Below are 23,161 nucleotides of genomic sequence, written 5' to 3'. Positions count from 1 at the left end.
AGTAAGATCGAAAAACGGCCGGTTCTGAATATACACGCTACTCTCTCTCTCTCTGGGCCGCATTGTTCGAAAGAGGGCCGCGCAGCTGCTCCAAAATAGACAAGTCCATTGTGTGCTACGCACGGAACGCGACAATGGACGCTGATGCACGCGTGAAATCGATCGGGAAACTGACTCACAGGGAAGATCCTGCCCTCGTGCAGGCAAACGCATTATTCCCCATATCGACAAGGTCACGACCTCCGGTAAGAATCGTGACGCGACTACACGTAACTCCATTCTCTCGTCTATGGCGGGCAGGTCGTTGCCACCCGGTCGTCACACTACATTTAACCTTTTTGCAACAACGAGACTCCGTGGACGTTATGGCGGAAACGATATCAGTGATGTAATGTCTGTGAATCCGTATCCGTATACTACGTTTGAATCATTTTCTCGGTATCGTTCAAGTTCATGCACACATTACGTCCAATTATTAAACGTTTATCTTTTCGATTATTATTCAATTATTATAATATTAAATATTTGATATTATCGAATGCGAGGAGAGTTACATGTTTTTTTTTTTCCTGCAATAATAGAAGTAGAAAATATAAATTATTTTATATTTATATTAACAAGAATAATGTTTGGGTTAAATCAATTTGATATTCAATATCAATATGTTATCATACGCATGATAATGCATACATTATCAAAGGGTATCATCATACGTAAGAACCGATTTCCCTTGCTATAATAACGCATGAATATCGAGTCTCAAACCGTTTAAATGAGAAAACGTGGTATCACCATGATCATGAAATAAATATTATCTCTTAAGCAATTACTGTAATGGCGACTCCTTTAATTTGGCTGCCACCTGATGAACTGTAATAATGTCGTAATTCAATACTTACAACTATAATTATAAAAATAATCAATAATTATGTAGCAATTCATAAATAATAAGCTACTGGTTAAATAACTTTCTTAGTTATCAATATATAATAGAACGCAAATATCACATGCATAAATTCACACGATTCACGTTGGAGAATTAATTCAGAGCTCTCTTTTATGCGAAGCGAAATGATATTTTTATGCATACGGTTATAGAATTTAAAACTCATACGTTCTCACAACAAAAAGTGAATAATAATCTTATAATATGAAAAAAGAAAAAAAGAGAAAAACCACATCTCATCCGAAGAAAATGATATATTGTTAGAGACAATAAAATCGTTCCGATTGCGCAAACTAATCGAAATTTATTGTATTTAAATTTTTCGTTTTATCTTTAAATTCTATAACCAAGAGAAAATACGAAGAGAAACAGTAATCATGGAACTATATGTATACTATTTGAATGACGCATCATCTTGTCAAATCAGTTTTGGTCTCTGTTTACAATTTTACACTTTCGCTAATCTAAATATTTTCCGCAGGCACAGATGTTCGAAATTTCTTCCTGTTATGTTTTTTGTATACCTGAATACTTTCCTCGTACTATCTCTATCTCTATTTATGGTCGCGAGAAATAACGACAATCTTTTCTTATAGCTGAACGTTTTAGCTCTCAATTGAATCACGTGCTTCGTTTAAACTTAATTCTATTATATCTTTTATGAAATAGCAGTAACGAGATTTAACGAATTGACGATTTAACATGCATATTGAAAAAAATATATTCATGTAGACTCACCGGTGCGATTGAGATGATCCGAAGTGGCGATCGAAAATCCAGTCGGCTGATCGAAGGCCGGCGTCCCGCCGTGCCGAGGCACTGAGAAGTTTCAAACACTTTCTGATTGGCACACCAACGAAAATTCACACGAGTCACGCAATCGAGTCAATCTCATAATCGTAACACAGTTCTCGACTCGCAAACATACACTAAATTCGATTTTAAATTGAAACGACACGGCGGCGCGCCGAACACGACGTAGAAACGCCAAACTATCGTGGCAACGGGTGCTTCGCTACTGTGTGACGGTGTAGCGGAGTTCATTGTGTGCTCGCCTTTCTGATCGGCGATTGGTGGAGGGGATGATGGAGGACAGATGGTAGTCACGGAAGTTACCGACAAATACCGAACAGCACCGAGTCTGATTCATTCTTGCCTCGTAAGATGGTGCATCTGTTTAATCAAAAAAAAAAAAAACCTATTTGTTTTTCTTGCTAATTTTTATTTTAATTATCGAATAAATAATATTATTATAAATATAATATTATCAATAATATTTTATATTTATATTTAAAAAAACACATTGAGCACATTTCCCAATTTTATATGTTCATTTATTAACAAAATATTCAGTTGTTTGAAAAACTATATATTTAATTTGCTTATATATTATATATTATTTACTCTTTTGGATGAGTTTTAATTGAGTATATGTGTTTTCATTTAATTTAACGAGGAACGTTATATTCCTTACATTTTTAACCCCATTCTTCAAATCTCGTAGTATTTGCTAAACTTTCAGGTGTGATAGGCCATAGTGACGGTGATAGCATGGAATAATCACGTAGTTCTAATGGTCTATGCCAATTAGGATATGTAAAATCATCTGTAGTGCTTGTGTTCGTATTATTTTCAAAATATTCTTTAATTATATCGTCAGGATTTGGCCAGCCATTTTCAAGATTTATATTCAACTTTGATTGATTTTTCATAGCAACTAAAAAGAAAAAAATTATATAAAAATATTATGTAATATTCATTTTACATTTATCTTGAATTATTATGAATACCAAGACGTTGAAGCTCCCATATCATAGGAGGAGTATAATGGGAATATCTGCAACCGAGGCCAAATGCACATTCACCATTAGTTAAATACCATTTACATGGTATCTTTGTAGATTCCTCCTTTAAAATAACTTCTGGATCTAAAAAATAAATAAAATTTATATTAGTAATATTAAAACAAATGATGTTGAGGTTATGATCAATGCATTTGATGAAATGTACATTGATATACATTTCATCAAATCTTCAATATATTTTATTAATAAAAAATTAATGAATATGATTACCTTTGAACATATTATAATGATCTGCACGATTTTTCGCATGTTGCAAACTTGAAAGATGTTTTTTTCTGGCTTCTGGATCATCCTTAAACGATCTGTCACAATATTCGCAATAATATCTTCTACCCATTATGAATTAAACTTCAAAAAACTCAAATAAAAAACTTCTTTTTCAATTTAGCACAAAATTTCAAATATTATACAATAACAACGTAGAATAATTTAATATTTAGAGGCACATGCACGAAATAAATGTTAACTGATGATTGACTTTATAGCGATAGGAGTGACATCTGCCATATATGAAAGTAATCAAAGGAACACCATCTTTATTAAATTTTATATTTAAAAAAAAATTTATTATATATTTAATCGCATTTTGCATGTATAATTTATCTATAGTCTATTTGTTATAAATATTATATATATATGGCATGGATATATATATAATTAACAAAGAATAAAAAAATTAGTCCAAAGTAATTATTTTAATTAGAGGTGTATTTCTATTAATTCTTCACAGTATAGGTCGGAATTGTTATTTGTACACTTAATGGGTATTTATTTTAAACAAACAGGTTACATATACGGTTACTGCTCGTTTAAACATTACAATTATTTGTTACATCCTTAGAATACAATTTACTGTAACATTTTGTGCGTTACTAATCTATATCTGTGTGGTAACGTCACATACCGAAGAAAATGCCTATAATTTATTACAACAAACTTCTCCATTAATTCTTAACCTCGTAATCGCTAACCATACGCATCGATAGACACTCCCAGCAACTACAGAAGCTTCAAAATATTTAAATATTTTAAATCGGTTCTTCGATAGTACGAATCCTTTTACACAACAATTTTGCTTAGAGCAAATAAAATCATCTGTCATTTACTTCCATGTATTTGCTTCCAAGGATAATTCTCTTGGAAATATATAATTTTTTTATTTGAATACACAACACTGTAGAATGCCCGATTTCAATTTTGCACTATTCATTTTCGATTTATAAAAAGTATTCGTGATATTTATATCTTTGATTGAAATATTAAAAAAAGTAAGTTCTTATGCAAAAGAAAAATAATTCTTTTGCGAAAATATAAAGCCGATCCCCACTAGGCGGCAATAGTAAAATGCAGTTGTCGTATCGTGTCGTTGATGGATCATAAATATATTATATATTTGACAATATATTAATATTATTATACACATATAATATATAATATAAATATAATATATTAATAGTATTAATATATGTATATGTATAGAATGTGAATTATAATAATATTCATATAGGAGCCTCTTATTGTAGCATACAAATATTATTATAACAGGAATATAATATTATAAATAGATTCAATATATTAGATCCTTCTCTATATAGATGTATTTTAGCGTGTATTTGCCGAGACTCGACGTGTCGCAGTGTGAATCGGCTTTCAATCATTATCAAATATTTTTTTCTTTGGTTTTTCACGATTAGAGATAAATCTGAATATTTGAATGTTCGATTCATTTATCATATGTCGAGTTTCATAGACATTTTCAACGATAGCAATATTTTCATTAGCTTTCTACAAATGATCTTATGAGGTAACGTGAAAATGCAAGAAAATTGGAACTGATAAAGCATGAATGATGTTTAAAAACGTTTAATTACACGCGAAAAATTCGAAAAGCGTGATTCAAGCTTGCAATACTTTTTTTTTTCCATTGTTTATCAGATTGACAGATAAGTGAAAATGTATGAAATTGTAAGAAATTGAAAAATATCTTTTATATGCACAATGACAAGTGCAAAAGTTCTTTAATATCTACTATTTATAGATTGATTTCATATTGTTTTAATTGGAAAATATATGATTGATGAGTTTCAGTTATAATAAAGAGAGATTTAAGAGATTCACCTCTCAACATAAAGTTTTACTGATGTAATAATTGTATGATATATTGCATAATATTCAAATTTTCTTCATAATGTGTATTTTAATATGAGAATACTGTACAGAATCGAGCTCTTTGCGGATTTTCAATTTTCTGAACCGCATTTAAACTTTAATTCGAAATTGCTTTCAAAATTTGTTTATTATAACAACTTTTTGATAAATTTTTCACAAAGTTATTTCAATGTAAGAGTTATCAGAAACAAGTGCAAAAATTTATGTGATATATTTCCAAAGATATATTATGTATGTGCATATAATAATTGTCTTTCGTACAAATAGAAAGTACATACAATCATGTTTTGCGTGATGTACGATAGAAACATTGCGGTACGTGACAATGCATAACAGGAATCGGTGATGCACATTGAAAATATTTACAGAAGAAATAAACAGCAATTAATATCAACAATTAGGTCGTTAACGAGACTGATAAGACCATAACAGGTTTGCACATTTAATATTCAAGAGTATATTATATTTAAAGAAATCGATAGTTTTTTAAAAGAATTTTCTTCATTTCATTCTTGGATATTCGCATGAAATGAAAGAAATCAGCTGGTCAAATTTATATAATTTAAATAATACGATGTAACATCTGAATAAAATTATTCTAAAGTAAAATCTTTTGACAAATATTTTATAAATTTTTTGACACAATGAACGTCGTGCTTTATAGGACGAAACGATGTATAATATACAATAATAACATTATAACGCGATAAGTTTATTTTGTAGCTAATTAATCAGGTGTTCTGTTCAAAATAGTTCAAAAATTTCTAATCGTTGATAAAAATAAATCGAGCATTAATATTAAATATAGGGGAAACTTAGCATTTTCGATATAATACTTATGTCTTATTTAAAGGGAATTTATAAAATATATTGGGTACAAACAGTTAAACACAGAGTCTTTTAATTATTTCGAATGGTGCGTCTAATTATAATACATATATCTTTCATCCCTTTCCTCGAAGGAATAAAAAATAATTTTCATCGAATAAATTACCACGTATATTACCAAACTTTAATTTCTTTATGCCCTTTTTCAACGATCGATAGTCAATCATTCAGGATAAAAAAGAATCAGGATGTTCCAGAGAACAGCGCAAAAGAGGAGCGAAATAAAGGAGAAGAACGAGTGCTCTTAACGATCGTAAAAAGCAGCGGTAACGTTTTTAGGCCTGCTAAAAACAACGTATACTTCTTCTACTGGTAAATTCGACAAAACCGAAGGAAGATGGACTAGATAAAAATAGAATACGATACGAAACGCGCACCCGTTACATGGCAGTTCGACCGGGCCGTTCGAAGCCTCTTTTTATGTCGAATTATTGCGTCTACGGGGTTGTGAAAGCATCTGTGCCTGCCTACATATGTGTATAAATGCGCGTCTTATGTTTTATATATGTATCCATAATCGTGTGTCGTTACGGTGCGGATCTAACGCGTAAAAATATATGCCTCTAATCATCGAAAAATAACTCGCAGTACCAATATGCCGGGATGGACATATCCTTAAAAGTTAAAACGATATAACTTCGACGACACGTTTATCGATTAAACATGTTGTTTGCCTCAGACATGCGCCGTCTTGCCGGTTATAATTTCCTTTTTTTTTTTTCGACCAATCGATCCTCCATTGATTTTTTGTAATCATATCGTACGCGTTATCATTACGTGCATATACCTCGTTATTATTTGAATTGGACTTACATTAAACATGATGTTAGAATAAAAACGACGAATTCAATCGACTAGTTAGTTATATCGTGGCGAACTTATCGATGTGAACGATAAGTTGCGTGTGACATTACCTCGAAAAGGAAAGAAATAAGATCGACTCTCGAGTGATTATCAAAGATTGCAACTGCTATCATTTCCTCGAATCAATTCATTCACAAGTACATGCTTTGCACCCTATCCTCTCCGTGCCGAGAATGGTTCGTTTGATATTTTGAAATTTATTCGATGCTGTTGTAATTTTTCACTGTTCTCGTTCGCGAATCTTCGCACGAAATCCACGGACGATTCGATACGAATGGCCGAATCGTCGAGTCTCGACGACGGTTCGTACGGTTAAAATTATACGAAGGGAGGAGCAGAACACGGCGATGGCACACCCGTGGTAACATCGAAATTTTTAATCAATTTTCGATATATCGGGGCTCACGATCGCAAACAATCCTTGCTGAGCATTGTCAACCACCACGATAAATTTCGTGTTAACGTGTGAACGAGGGAATTTATCGATCGTGCGTTCATTTCGAACGCACGAATACGAGTTTGGCGGCTGATTAAACGAAAACTTTCGAGTATACATGGACAAGCGATTAAATCGACTCGAATAATCGGATCTGCACGAGGAAACGCGCCAACCGCGGTTCTTTTACGAATTTACGAAAGACCTTCCAGCCAATTAATTCGTCCAGCTCGTTTCCGTTTCCATTGATGATTGGACGAAACTCGAGACAACCTTCTTCGAGTAACAGCATTCTTCGAATTCATACTTGACCGCGATTCAATTCGACGATAGTTCATTTCATGATTCGTTGAGTTTTGTGGCAAGCAACGTGATCTTGTTATCGTCTCGTTAAATTTTCCAATTTATTATTCGCGAAATATAACAGGATTCGTTCCATACATCGATGAAATGCCTATTCGAGAACGTCGAGATATAGGATAATGATTAAAACCACGCTCACACGATTGTGTGCGCGTATATAATCTTAAAACGTATTATAAGCATATATGTATATATATATATACTAATCTAAAATATACTGTGCCACTTCAACGTGAATTGGTACCGTAATATGAATTATCAAGATATAAATTCGAAGTTTCATTTTGTTTATTCAGAATAGATACTATCCATATCTTTCGTAATACTATAGTAGTTTCGAAAGGACGAAGAATACGTAAGTAAGTACGATACGGATCGAAAATTGTTCCATGAGGATTATCGGTGTTCGAAAGTTTATGCGAACTTGTAAGCTCGGTATTCAAACAAATCGGCGGCGAGAAACGTATTCGATTCCCGAATAATCGTGTCGCGGATACAAAGATAAAAATTGCCATAAAATTTCGAGGGATCAACGAAAGGGTTGGCGTGCGATCGTACGAAGCGGACTCGGCGACAAATGGAAAAGCAAAGACCCGAGAGAAGGCCCGATTCCCTGCTATATTGTTTCTATCGTTCGATTTACTTTCCTCCTTTGTGTGTGTTTTTTCGTTCTCTCTCTCTCTCTTTTTTTGTTGTCTCTCTTTTTTTATTCTTTACTTTTTTTTTCTTTTTTTTTTTTTTTTTTTGAGTTTCATGATCGGGCATACTATCGACGATTCGATTTCGAAAAAAAATCAGCACTCCAATCTCATCCTTCTTATTTCTTGGGCTCGTTCTGCGCTGGATTCCCTAACACTTCCTGGCGGACCTTGTGACCCCGGAAGCTCGCTTGGATTTTCGTCGCCGCCTTGTGCAGATCGGGATCCGTGAGATCGATACCCTCGAGCTCGTTCATGGCGTCCTTCGCCTGAAACAATAGATTGCAACGTCGACGTGTAGATTTGTTATTGCAAATAGGACAGAGTTTATTGAGACAATATTGTCAGTCGGTGTTTGTCAATGTGTCAAACGTTTATCTCATAAACGTGTTAAAGTTGTTGCAAATATTTGGACGATGAGTGTATTTTCAATTTCAAATCTAATAATAATCTATATATTGATCTTTATCGATCGATTGAAGATATTTATAAAATACAGTATGGTAATCTTAAGTCGAAACTATTGATAAAATTATCTTTTCATTTTATCTAAAACAAGAACATTTGAATTGTATAATTGTAACAATACTTCTTTCTTGTTACGATTGTTAAATTTAACAATTTTTATGAATTTATTTATCGATGAGATATTAAACAAAGAAACGTGAAATTCAACGTTATATCGTCAGAGATATCATTTGTCGTACTACTGAATTTTCGCGTTCCCTTTTCACCCAAAGTTTCAAAATTTCACGAGTATCGCGTATATTTAACAAACATTTCACGGTATACTTGGCATCTTTTTTACCGTTAAAACGCTCAAAATATCCTTATTTCGCTTTTTAAACACAGTTTCTAACTTCTTCAAAGTAGAAAACATTTATTTCTTTTTAAATATTCTATCCTTTATACGAAATTTAAGTTCTCTTTAAGCTGGAAAATTGCAATTTTCCTTAAAAGACTGTTCCATATTCAATTTAAAAATATAATACGTGGAAATTTTCACGCAACCGTGAACATGAACGAAATTTATACCAAAAAATATGAAATACACTTTAAAATAATCTAAAATTAATACGAATTAATATTACTTTGTTCTGTTCAATTGCAAATTTTTATAATACAATCCTTTCTTTCATGCTCTTTCTCAAACACAATATCGAATACTCGACGATAAATTTCGATTTTTCTTTTCAACATCCACCAATTCGAATCTTTTCCAATCGCAAACCGAACTTTTATTCAAGATATCAAATTCCTCCTCAAGAAAGAATCGTCCATCCTCGTGTCAGAAAACGAAAACCTCGAAAAACACGACGAGAAAGAAACGCTTCCTTCTCGTTGCTTGTTTTTTTTTTTTCGCCCGATTATGCCCTCAATTATTGTCGCTTCGGTTTAAATTTAGGCTTAATTATCACGAAGCCGAGCGAGTGTGCTGACGTCACGATCCGGGTAACAAGGGCTGGAACGAGTCTCGAAACGACCGGGGGGGATAGAATAAAAAGCAGGCACATCACATGCAAAAGAGGTTTATAAACATGTAGATTGCAATTACGCGCCAAACGTATTTGCATTTCGACCCGCGAGCTACCTTCCTTCGATCTCCTATTAAACCATCTTCGTTCCTCCTCCCTCACGCGAGATAATCGAGAATATTCGCGTGAGAGACGAGCGTCGTGTTTGACCAATGACTTGCATGCGGAAAGAGAGCATTATGTTGGTTGGTACCTTCGTGTTCGAGTATTATTCGTCAACCGGTTGAATCGTAAGGCAGTTTGATAGGTCGGGGGTTAGGATGTCAAAGAGAGAGAGGGAGGGAGGGAGGGAGGGGGGGGAGGGGGAATTGTCACTGATAAGAGAGTTAATTACGAATGCAAAGGGTGAGATTTTTCTTTCGATCCATTCCACACACACGGGTTTTAAAAGGGAACAATTTGCGCGAATGAAATTGCGGGTGTGAGAGATTTGAAATTCGTCGGGATGAAGGGGTGAAGGATGATTTTACGGAATGGTTTTGCACGGGGAAGAGAGATTTATGACTGGCCATTTCGCGATTGAATATATGGACGTGTTTAGATCGATAGATATGTAGTTTATCAAAGATTTGTTCGATAAGATAGAATTTAACAAAAGAATAAAATTTGTACGTATTTTAAAATTGATCGAAAGATTTAATCCAGGAATGAGATATTGCATAAAAAGTAACAATACTATTTCATAAATTATATTAATCAAAATATTAGCAATAGTAGCTTGTTAGTATTAATTAAATTTCAATAATTATTGTTTACAAATTAATATTTAATTTACATATTGACAAGTCATCGAGAATTAATAATAATAATTTTATACATTTAAAATCAATCGCGAGAACTAGATTTATATACACGTACGTTATGCGTGTAATTGTGTCAAGATGTTTTGATAAAACTTCTCGTGACAATATTATAATATAAAAATTTGAAACTCGGAGCAATCTGCTTAATATCTTCCAGCAACTTTCTGAATATAAGTAGCACGATACATGTAGCAAACAAAGCAGCAAAGAACGATGATCTCGTTGCGCAACAAAGAGTGAGAAGCTGAAAAGCTGGTTTTAAAGTTTAAAGGCTTTCCTTCAAGATTTCAAGCTGGCAAGAGCAGTTACTTAAGATCGCACTTCACGTCCATCTACATTTCTAAATTCCCAGGAACTTTGTTTAATGGTCGAACGATTCCCCGAGACTGCTCGTGAAGTGCAACTTCCAATTAGCCCTGTTTAATTAATCGCGTGGACATTCGATCGTCCTGATATCTCCATCATCAGAGGAGAAAGCGTGTTTCAACATCCGTGTATGTATCGATTACAGTCAATTAAGCATCGGTCTTCTTCTTTTTTTTTTTTATTTGAATATTGCGTTGGATCGATACTCTCGCTTGTGAAAAGATGGCTTCGTTCAATTAGCTGGATTTCATTAATTTTCCACGAGAAGTAACTGTGTCTATGGTGTTGTACTATGCTCGTGTTGATAATGTAAAATATATGACGGCCTCCTTTTTTTTTTTTTTTGTTATTAAAATTTTATTTCTCGCGAGCAGTTGTTTAAGATCAAGAGAATTAATTTTGAAATGAAAGTTTTTTAATGTACGCTTCTTCTTCTTTTTTTTTGTTTTTAATGATATCATATAAAATATTAAAATACGTTTAATTTATGAATAGTATTAAAATTATATTAGAGAAATGAGACAATTCTGTAGAATTTTGTAAAGAGTTTTGTACCAATTCTGCGACCACAGTTACTAATCTGACTTATCTATATTATCTAAATGTAGAGGGGAGTCGCTGCCTCGGCATTGGTATGGTTTTACTACTTGTATCTTTTGTGTATCTCTTAAAATAGTGTAATTTTATCCTATAGATTTTCCTTTTGTATAATCATAAATAATGAAAATATTTGTTTAAACTTTATTTATTAAATTAATATCTACGAAAAATTAATTAATACTATGAAAATGAAATATGGAACTTGATAAAAAGGCTCGAGAACAATCGTTTATATTATAATTCTTCGATTTTTAATCTTTTTTTAAAAAAAGAAAGTGTTACTAAAAATTAATTGCAAACATGTTCTCAATAATGATCCCTTGAAAATAATGTAGATCAACTTATTAAGAAAAATTTCCACCGAGATTGCGATTAATTATTCGAGTCGATGCATGCGCCCACCCATCCCTAGGAACAATATCGGTTAGAGCTTAATAATTTTCCATCGGGGAATCATCGGGCGGGCCGGCACGAAACTTCGTTCGTGGCTGTCTTACTTCGTACGATCCTTTGATTACCAATTAATTGGAAGTTTAAACTCTTCCAGGTAATAAGTTGGCTGCCACCGATGATCTATGGTCTGTGGAACTATTTTGATTCACTGAAATCCACGCCCGTTTGGCTTTCGAGAAAATTAAAATGGATTAATTCGTTGCAAACGAGTTTGAAAGATTCATCGAGATATGAAAAACTTTCGCCGAGGATCCAAACAATAACTGATCAAATAGTCGATCAGATGAGGATGAGATGGGGATGAAAATGTCTGAAGAATGATTTATGTGGCATCGATTGAATTCTCAACTTGGGAAAACATCTTCAATAATATTATATTTTTGCATTTTTGCAGCTTGTATTTTAATAAATATTTCTAGAAATTCCGATATGCTGTTTCACATTTCTTTCAATGTTTTTTAAATAATTCATATTAGAATATATAACAGAATAATATGGAATTGTATAATTCAACAGAATATGTAACATAGTGAAACAGCTCGTATTATAGTTTATTGTTTGTAAAATTAAATTATAAGCATTATAAATTTATTAAATAAAAATTATCTTGACTTTCTTTCATGCTTGTTATTACTTTTTTCCCCTAATTTAATAAAATTATAAATATGCAGATACGCGAAAATTTTTTTAATTAAATTCTACTTTCACAATACTAAGAATCATGAGCGGAAAAAAAAGACATTGTTTCAGAACAAAAATTTTTTAAATTTTCAAGTATATACGGTATTCCCTCTACGAAAATATATTTATGAACATTATTATTCGAATTCGTTCGAAATACATGTTGTTTTTCTAAAAAATTTTTAATCATATTCGTTGAAAAAAAATTCCTTTTAATTTATCCACATTTCCCTCCGAATTTGCACCTTCTTCGCATTTTCATCTAGAATCTTCATTACATTTAACACGAATACGTTTAGCAGAGTACTTCAACACTTGAATATTTCAGTAGGATCATTCAATTACCCTATTTCGTTTTAGCATTTCCTGGTCTTCCTGTCGTATTTTAACACAGTACATCCCATTTTCCATTATCATTATTTTCTCATCTAAGATAATAGTATTTCATTCTTTTTTTCTCTCTCTCTCTTTCTCTCTCTAATCAATTTGTTTCAAATAAGAATTATAAAAATTAAGAATTAAATATCTGTTTGAATTCAGAAAATTATTTTATTCGAAATTTTCTTGAAGTATTTTTCTTACGTTAAAATGTTTTTCACACCAACCTGCTGAAACGTATTCGAGAAATATTCATTGATTGCTACTATACTTTAAAGTAGGATTTATCGAAATTACTTTTTCGATGGCTATAAACCGACTTATCCAATCTCGATTAAAGGTTTTAAACGCTATAAGAGATTTAATGCTATAGCCTTTTTTTCGATTCTGCATCGATCGAATAAATGATCGAGCAAATAAAACTGTTACAAAATATCGTAACATAATTTTAGATAAATGTAACTCTATATTGCATCCGTGCAATTTTGTTTGTTTATAATAATATCGCGTTTCTTATTTTTAACAGATGGTGAAATGTTTTTGAAAAAAAGTTTGAATCAGTTTGACTTTCTTCTGCGTGAAAAATCATTTATCTTGCTTTGCAAGTTGGCACGTTTAACTTTTTAGAATTTTTAAAACTTTTTGGATGATATTTATTGTTATCGTGCAACCGCTACAAGTCGAGTATCAAAAGATTTTATGCCATTTTTTTTTCTTTTTTTTTTTTTTTTTATTTTTTTCAGTCGTTATCTATCTCATTTCTTTGAATTTCTTCCCAATGGATGGATATTTACTAACCTAGAAATAGAAGGTTTCACCATTTAATTCTTTTCCAATAAAAAGAATGGGTTTCATTTTCAAAACAAACGATGATTAATCTTCTTTCTCTATAACGAAGAGTTTAAATATTTGATACGTTCGTTTCATATTTTTTTATTTATTTGTGCAAATGAAAAATGAATAACCTAATATATAAAATATAATTTGTATACATACGTGTACTAATTTCTAAAATTACAAATTCATCCGAGATAAAAATATTTATTGTATTGATCACTGATGGCGATAATGCAATGGATTAATGGCTTTTCAATTTTAACCTTGTTTCAAACTGTTATATATAAATTTGCTTTATTTATCGCTTTTGCATACTTTATTCGTAAAACAAATACGAATTCTTAAAATAAATTCCCGATCTATAAATCATGAACTTTCCATCTCAAAAAATTTAACAAAGGAATTAAACGACGAACGAATAAATATTACAATATAATTCATTTATTTTCGCTCGACTTCGACTCAAATCAAAATCGATCATCCCTCCTTCGTATTCCTTTGACCTCCTCTCAGAACGAATCCATCGAGTACGCATCGAGAAAAAAAAAATTAACAAATCCTCCACCAAAGTGAAAAAACGTTTTGTCATTCTTTCCACGATGGAACCATAACTTTGCCAATCGAATTGGAAAAACCGCGCTCAACGTTCCCGATAGATAAAACACACACACACAGAAAGAAAGAAAGAGAATGACGAGTGAACGCATAATATCACGGAATTCCTCCGATAGAGACTCGACGATTCACAATGGAGGATCGCAACCTGTGCCACCAGTTTCAAATTATGCGCTCCTCGAGAACTATGCATCAACCGGATAATTATTGTTCCCCCTGTATATTCGCCGTATATTTGCGTTCTCTGGCAAGTTGCACGTGAATGTGCAAAACCAGCCCTCTCGCATCACGTTGCCGCAATTTGCATTCGCCAGTTACAAAAGAAACTTACTTTACGAGCCTTTGGGGGGGTTGATACGTTGATTTATTTACAAATGGAGTTTCGGCCATGGAAGTTATTCTTCTTGGTGGATATGTATAATACGACACTGTTATTACACCGCGACAAAATGATCGTTATTTTGAATTGAACACAAACGAATATATAATTTGTTCATTTTCGATCGTCGAATATTGGAAAAGTTAAGAAACGATTGTTGGGCTGCCTCGAGTCGGCCGGAAATTGATAAATCCGCTCACAATGTTCTGCTTCACGTATACATATATATTTGCACATGCACGATGAGTTTCTCCAATAATGAATACGGTTCGATAATGGCGCGTGCACCCTTAAAGTGGTGCACCCTATTTCTGGCTCGTTGGGAGTAACAATGCGGGCAAATTTGGAGAAGCTTTCGTGGAATCTTTGGACGATTGGCAGACAGGGTTGAAAGGACGCACAGGTGCACTTGGTTACCGCCGATTATGACTCTCCCCACGCTGGTGAATCAACGTAATGTCAAAGGAGCTAACAATAGCCCACTCTCGGCTCGCCTATGGACTTATCGATCAACTGTGTTTGGCTCGAAATCCATCGCCTCTTACGTTGGTTACGAGCTGGCCTGTATCACGTGGATTATCACGATTGCGATCTCGTCGACGCAGTCCTCTTAAATTGTTCCCTCGCCGGGATTGCAACGAACGATAAAGAATTGTTGCTGATCGAAACTAATTTCGAATTCGCAATTAATGTCGATTTTGATGATGGGAGAATTTATTCGTAGAATTTTCTTCGAGTCTTCTTTGATTTTTTTTTTTTTTTATGATCGATTAACGTTTCTTATTTGGTTGTATATTTATGTCGTTTGTCATAATTAAATTGCTTTCTTTCACGGTGAAGTTGTTATTATTTCTTATCTAGAAAACCAATTTCCAATATATATAAATTCCAAGATTTCCAAATGTTTTTCCTTTAATTTATCTCGTTATAAATTTCAATTTTTTTCGCTCTCTTTTTATATAACTTTTAAAAAAGGATCATAATAAATCTTGATTCGTGTTCCGAGCAACCAAATGAATTCGCTAAGAGACACGAGCGCCAAATGGTCGGAGATAAAAAAGAGAATGTTCCCCCCGTCTCATATGTCAACGTCTCAAACAGATTCTCACCTGTCACCGTTCCCATCTTATGATACCGGGAAATTGCAGTCCAGATGCGAGAGCTGCACGATTTAATTCAACTCTAATGCCATTGCAAATTGTAACTGTAACTGTTTCGAGTATCATTTCACAGAAGTGAATGACGATTAATTCGTAATCGTTTTACACAACGACGCGAGAGAAATTAAATCATAATTTATGTAATCGATAGTGAAAATATTGTAAAATATTTTTCATCGTATCGTATTTAATTCACCTCGTCCATTTCTAATTAACAAAGATTAATTCATTTTATGATTTATCGAACGAGATATAAACGAGAATAATATTCCATCGAAATAAATTCCAAGAATCACTCCTTGCGATGAAATACGTGTCCAATAACTCTCGTGTCCAATTTTCTCCTTAGCTAGAGATAAAAAAAAAAAAAAAAAATTACCTATAACACCGACCTTGTCGTGATCGGTTATGCCTTGGCCAATCGCACGATGTATTCGATCAATTATTTTAAAAGGTTTTTACCTAAGGGAACGTTCTTAGCCAACCAGCCCAATCCAATCGATTCGCGGTTTCTGGTCTGCGCGATATTTTCTTCCCTTCTTCTTCTTTTTTTTTTCTTCTCTCCCTTCAACTCTGTCCCTCAACCACTGGCTGTATTCGCTGAATGCGCGATTTATGTCGTGAATCTGCGGGGTTGACGAGCGGGAAATTTATTCCCTCGAAACTGGAGGAAGCGATGAACCGCGTCCGTGACGAGTATCTCGTATATCTCCATTATTTCCCCGCCGCTCTTTGATACGGATTCCCATTGAATTATGCGGCCGCGTTTATGCAAATCAACCGCAATAAATTTTTGACGGCGTGTCCTGGTGGCGATGAGCGGCCACCGACCCATTGTAATCAACGCTTTATTACTACGAAGTTTAGACTTTTTTCACGCGTGCTTCGTTCTTTTCATTTCTTTCTTCTTTTTTTCTTTTTTTTGTAGTAATATCTTTATATTGTTGATTTGGTTGATTAATTTAAGCGATTAAGAGTATTTTTAATATTTGTCTTTTCTTGAATATTTTATCTCAGAGACTTAAACATTGAACCACGTTTTAATTTTATATTGATTGAATTTGTTTTTGTTAGATTTTCATTATTATAAAATCGAACGATTAAGTTTCTTTTTCTTTCTCGAGAATATTCGCACAATTTTTACATTTTAACGATCGCACGTTCTCGAGTATCACTTTTTCCATGTGGATTCTTTCCTTCTTACGGTTGAAATAAGAATAAGAAAAGAATATTCGTGCTCTCATACAAAACATAAATTCTATATTTAAAATACGGAGAATATAAAATGTTCATAACAATATGAATATTCATGAGCACATTATCGATACAAAGTCAAAAATACATTCGATAAAGCAGGCCACGCGGAAAATTGAGCTCGCATCTGAAAATTACTCGAAGCAGCAAACGAAAATCACCCTCTCTCTCCTCGAAGGTTAAACCTGACAATCGATAATTCACCACCGCTATAATTCGCTCCCTCACTCCCTCGAGGAGTTAAAATCCCCGTTAAAATTTCGTTTTTACAATCGAGATAAGACCGTTTATCAACCGAAAAAAGAACTCTTTCCTCCAAGAAGAGGAAACACGTTCGCGCATAACGAAGTGGCATCCCCGCCCACGTGGCGAAATACCCAAATTGACCCAGTTTAATCTCACGAATTCACGCAAACAACCCATGCATATCAGATCATTAACTAACTTCTGTCCCTTATAAACGATAGCGTTGCGGCGAGTTATTATATTTTACACGCCAATTTTCTCCTCGTTTCTCGAGAGTCGATTATTTCGTTATTATTTCTTGAAAAAGATAAAACGAAAGATTTTCCGACAATTTTCTTTTATTTCTATTTTATGAAAGTTAATGGAAGAGAATTAAAAAATTCGTTGTAACGAAAAAAATTTTGTAAAACTGATTTTCTTCTTCAACTTCTTTCGATCTCTCTGGGAGCAGGATATAGCTTTAAAAAATCGCGATAAAACACGATGAAAATCAGGTCGACAAGTACAACCTTGCCTCTAATTGCAGGTGAAATCCAACTTTCTCTGAAATCTCTGCCAGTAGATCATTTACTCTGATACTTATAATTTTAATTGGAAAGAAAAAGGAAGCATTATTTTTTTTAAAAAAAAAAAGATGTATAAAATTTATTTAACGATCCGAAGTTATACGAGAGACTTGTATATAACTTATTTTGAAAGTAAACACTCTCGAAAACTTGCTCTCTACGATATTTTTCGCAATTTTCTCTCCATTCTGAATATATCGAAAAATTATTTTGAGAAGCTAAAAAAAAAAAATTTTTGATCAATGTATTCGCATCCTAAGAACGATACGCTCTTGATACAGCCCTAGGCTCTGTTTCAAAGTAATATCAACGGAATTTTCGTTTGACATTTCCAATTAATACCGAGCGGCCATATCGATGTTACCATTTTTCATCGCTCTCGACTTATCTCGACGCCACGAATTGAAATCTCTACTTTTTTATACATCTCCGTCGAGGGCTGCTTCTTCCCTTCCCTCCCTTTTTCCCTTTCTCTTGCAAATTTTCCCGATCGAACGTGTTAGAGTAGGGTGTCAAATGTAAATGAACGCGCAAACGAGCTCGCAAGTCTCGCTCATCGTCAACCTTTCGAGACGTTGTCAACCGCTTTAATTGAGAATAAATATTGGGTTAGAAGTCGCTGGAATTAAACTGGAGGCCTCGTTTGTAATTTGAATGCTTCTTCTGTTCTTTCTCTCGTTGCCAGAATGCTTTTTCATTTTTTGAAAAATTTTTGGTCGAAACGAGTTTTCGAAGGAAGAATTCACGAAGATTTGCTCGTAATTGGAAATAATTATGTGTGAAAGGTGTGATGGTGGACAAAAGGGGAAACATATATCATTAATGGCTTTGAGTTTTAACCGTTCAAGTTTCAACTGCCATGGAAATATAATTCTTTCTCGTGGTTGGGTGTTAATTGAAATTGGTGATAATTAATATATATATGTGGAATAAATGGATACGTATTTCTCTTGTAATTTGTGATTAATAATAAAAGGATAATCACACTTATCAAAATGAATAGTTTATTTTTTATTTAAAAAAAAAATATATGTAATTGCCCTTTTGGGAAAAATTATCGTTACGATTTTTATTGTAATACGTTAAGAATAATTCGATTACTCTAACATTAATAAATAAGGAATAATTTTAGCAAGATTGAATTACGTTCATTGTATTTATTCTCGAAACTTTAAGAATGAATAAACACGCAGATAGATGGGTAGATTGTTGTATCACGTAAGCCCTGTATCAATTAAACCTGTATTGAAATCCATAACCAATTCGATATACACGTATCCAATTGATATTCAAATCCATTTTCCCACCCAAAGAGTGTTTTCAATCCAATATTTTTACTTTTAATTTTTATTTTTGCCCCCGCGATTTACGCCTCGCAGACTATATTCCCGAAAAAAAGAGGAGGTGAAGAGGAGGGGAGGGGGAAGAGGAGAAACAACAAAACTCGTCGGCCATTCCAATATTTTACGATCGACTCCCACTTTCCATTAATTTTCCTCTCACTATCCACCACTATCCTCCACACAGATCACCCGGCAAACGGTAAATGCACGGTCATTTCCCTGTCATGTACGATGGCAGAAATCGGGTAAATCTCGACCCATTATCTGTGATATAGATTAACGGTTGGGTATAGCAGAGTTAAAGGAAAGAGATTTTCTGTCTTGAAAATAAACCTTTGAAGTACAGAACTTGTCTATGAGAACCTTTGATATTTGAGGAAAAATATTTGAGGAAAAATATGGGATCATTAATTGGATTCAATAAAGAGGAATAATTAAATTTCCTATAACAATATATCCACCATCCGTTGGCTATTAATTTTTCATATATAATAAGTTTTAATCAATAATAATAATTCTAAAGATTATTTTAATCCTGTATAAGCATCCTGACTTTGAAATCTATACTCATAATTTATCGTGTATATCAATTATTTAATTACTTTCTTAGATTAATTCTCACTGCTTCTTCACAAATTTCCTACCAATTAAGATATTAATTATTTAAAGGATAATTTAATAATAAATCGATCAATCTACATCCCGTTAAATGCTAACAAATCCATAAAAGTTTGGCTAGAAATAAATAATTTGCAAAACGTCGATCAAAAGTCAATCCATGTATAAGTGCATTTCGTCTGCCATCCCCGCGTTTCTTTGACTTATTCTGTGCATCGTGCACGCATCGTGTCTTTTTTATCCTCTTCGATTGTTGTCGATTCGTTGTTTTTTCCAACAGGGAGGAAGGTAGAGAACCACAACTGGAAGACTTTGCGCAGAATCATTCTGTTTACCAAGCCGATGGGAGACGCGAATAAAGCAAGGCGGATCGAATGTTTTTTCACGAGCCTCTCCCCCCAACGCGCAGTTTAGAATGGGGTAGGATTTGAAAAGGAGGATGCAACGGAGATATCTAAAAGGGAACTTTGTTGACTTCAGGCTTCCACGTTTCTGGGAAAGTTGCTCGTGTACCCCCAGGTAACCGATGGAAATAGCCAGTTTATTTCTGTTTTTGCTTGGATGTTTTTTCGTACGATACACGCTGGTCTCGTGATACATGTGGAAAATTTTTTTCATTGCACAAAATGTTAAAGGATGGATGTATGTAGATTGCCAAGTATACAAAGAAAAAATGAAAGTAAAATGTGTATCGATAAAGTAATAATAAAATGATAATAAATGCAACGCTTGTTGAATGTATAGGAATTTAATTTAAAGCATCAGATATTTGTAATCAATATCCAATGGTTGCATTATGGTTATACAGTTGATGTTAAAAAATATTAAATTCCTCTCGACATCCTTTTAACAATAAACAAATTTCGTTTATACACGAGACATGTCAAACTATTATGTAAAATTAATACGATAGCTAATTTTACCAAATATCAGGAATAATTTCCTATAATTTCCAACGATTTCTAAATTCTGTTATTCCAAATAACGCGCATGATGTTACGCTAATTTTCATTCCGGTCGAAGCTCCGCCAAAATTACACGACAAGGATGGGTACTTTAAAACAATCAAGATTCCAACATTTTGGAACTTATTGTATAAGCAGAAAGTTCCAGCTCGGTTCGTCGGTTAACGAGACTTCATGAAAGTCCAATGCCTGGCCCTATATCGTCCCTGTTACCGTGTATCGTCCGCCAAGTAAAGCAAAGTTCTACTTATTTTCTTTCTCGTCGATTTTTTTTTTTTTTTTTTCCTTAACAATTAATCCCTCCCTTTGATTAATTCTTTTATACACGCGATCGTTTTAAAGCTCAAACGATACGTCGATGGGATATCCATGTCAATAAATTTTCAGATAATAAAGAAAATTTATTGAAATGGATAAAAGTTTATACATTATTATCAGTTTATTAATTCATGCGTTTATATGAATTAAAATTAATTAAATTTTAACTTGCACAATATATGGAACAGCTTATGAAAACGATATTCTTTTGTTGATTTTTAATAAAAAAAAGAACGTTCGCCTTTCTTTGATGTTAGATAAGTAAAGAATCGTTTGTCTGTATGCTTTGCATTATTCTGTTCTCACAGTCTTTCTATTGAGAAAGAGAGAAGTTATTTTCCATCTGCGTTTTCTACCTAGAAACTCTTGCGATGAACAAGGCATCAAGCGAGCATTCGGGCTGACCCATATTGTACTACAAATATATCATACGAATGACGCGTGAGAAGATAGATTTTTGCAAATCTTCTTTCTCCAAAATAGGATGAAGATTCGAGACGAAAGGAAGATTTGACGAAAGGAATCGATTGAATTTCGTTTCAACGATCAGTGTAACATTGTAACAGTGTAATATATCTCACAGTTCTCTTTCTGTTATTCTTCGCAACCAAGTATTACTACTTTTCCTTTTTCAGATTTTGCTGAACCAATCTGAAAAATACATAATATAACTCGTTATAACAGGACAAATTTCCAATACATTCTCGAGGATGAAAACGATAAAAATTTCCTCTTTCCAAGAAGTATTCGAACCGTCCATTGCTTCACTCGTAACACCAAATTACCACCCCTCTCCTCGAGTCGAGATTCTTCCTCATTGCGACCAGCCACGATCGTTCCTCCTCGAATCGATATTGTTTCTCGTGCTCTATTTTCCACACACGTTGACACGAATTTCTCAGGTTGCTTACCAAAGGTGAAACGACCTTTCATCGGCCCCATCCCACACCCTTTCTCTCTAAGTGAATATGTAGCACCTGCAACCCCTTCTTTTTCTCCCTTTTTCTTCCTCGAGTTGACCTATATCGTGTCTCCACGACGAGAAGGTGTGCCCCTCTTCTCGTTCCATGGAAATACATTTCTTATTTCTTTTTTTTTTCCCCCTTTCGATCGAGATACGAGCCTCGTCCACCGAAATTTCGTATCGTCTCGTTTAAAAACAACGTCGTTGAAATCTTTCCCCTTTTTTTATTCGATCCTTCCCTTCGCACGGACGATTGGGACGAGTTAGATGGGATCGATATGCAAAACTCGAGCCACGTTCGCGTCACCGTGAAAACGCATAAATCTAAGGGTGGGATCGCTTCTCCATTATTGTCTCTCTCGATGCTCTTTTCGGAGGAATCATTCGGATGATATATACATATATGAATCGAGGATTTTTTTTCTTTCCAGAATTTTGCATTTCGATGCTTGCAGTGAGAATTTATAGAGAATGTTTCGTTCGACTGCAAATGTGATAGCATTTCTGAATTATCAATTAGACTCTGTGTTACGTTCGAGTTATTTTTACAATTTTTTTTTTTTTTAATGGAAGTTGATGTATACTCATACTATAAATAATGCGGTTTTTTTTTAGAGCTCAATGTAACTTGTCAGTATATTTGATTAATTATTGATAGATGTTTTTAGTAAAAAAGTGTAGCGTATGAAAATTTGCTACACGTTTGTTACTCTTTTAAAAGTGGTTTACATTTTTAATGTAATTAATCCGTGACACTGATAAATGTTCCTTTCATATTTAATTAACAACAGGCTTAAATATGATCGATAGTTGGCAACCTGATGTAATATTAATCATACAGAACGTATAAA

The 23,161-nt window shown here is 33.5% G+C and overlaps 3 protein-coding genes across 5 annotated transcripts in view; all 3 read right to left on the bottom strand.

The window, feature by feature from the left end:
* The window catches only part of LOC100871905 (uncharacterized), a 68,706-nt gene extending 66,592 nt beyond the window's left edge, over positions 1 to 2,114 (bottom strand). For both annotated transcript variants that reach the window (XM_086914853.1, XM_086914854.1), the window contains exon 1: positions 1,685 to 2,114. The gene's annotated coding sequence lies outside the window, so the exon portion shown is untranslated. The remainder of the gene's footprint in view (positions 1 to 1,684) is intronic.
* Positions 2,115 to 2,258: 144 nt separating this feature from the next.
* On the bottom strand, positions 2,259 to 3,317 carry LOC100872619 (zinc finger matrin-type protein 5). Its single transcript, XM_003697729.4, has 3 exons — positions 3,022 to 3,317; positions 2,737 to 2,874; positions 2,259 to 2,663 (listed from the first exon to the last, which is right to left on the bottom strand). Exons 1-3 carry the CDS (start codon positions 3,146 to 3,148, stop codon positions 2,425 to 2,427), a joined length of 504 nt encoding a protein of 167 aa, XP_003697777.2. The 5' UTR covers positions 3,149 to 3,317; the 3' UTR covers positions 2,259 to 2,424.
* Positions 3,318 to 3,501: 184 nt separating this feature from the next.
* igl (IQ calmodulin-binding domain containing protein igloo) overlaps positions 3,502 to 23,161 on the bottom strand; it is a 94,326-nt gene continuing 74,666 nt past the window's right edge. For both annotated transcript variants that reach the window (XM_012492323.3, XM_031919329.2), the window contains exon 4: positions 3,502 to 8,498. In XM_012492323.3, the coding sequence (XP_012347777.1) occupies positions 8,349 to 8,498 (150 nt within the window). In that variant the 3' untranslated portion in view covers positions 3,502 to 8,348. The remainder of the gene's footprint in view (positions 8,499 to 23,161) is intronic.

Source organism: Apis florea, unplaced genomic scaffold (assembly GCF_048593485.1).
Source record: "Apis florea isolate Af1SG1 unplaced genomic scaffold, ASM4859348v1 contig_3747_pilon, whole genome shotgun sequence".
Taxonomy (NCBI): Eukaryota; Metazoa; Arthropoda; class Insecta; order Hymenoptera; family Apidae; genus Apis; species Apis florea.
Note: the sequence above shows the minus strand (reverse complement) of the source record. Positions and strands in the feature narration are given on the sequence as shown.

Bases quoted from the DNA above. Each gene is read 5' to 3' on its own strand.
- LOC100872619 (XM_003697729.4), bottom strand. From the start codon at position 3,148: ATGGGTAGAAGATATTATTGCGAATATTGTGACAGATCGTTTAAGGAT. The intron at 2,875-3,021 runs GTAATCATATTC...TTTATTTTTTAG, and splicing joins TCATTATAATATGTTCAAAG to ATCCAGAAGTTATTTTAAAG. The intron at 2,664-2,736 runs GTATTCATAATA...TTTTCTTTTTAG, and splicing joins ATGGGAGCTTCAACGTCTTG to TTGCTATGAAAAATCAATCA.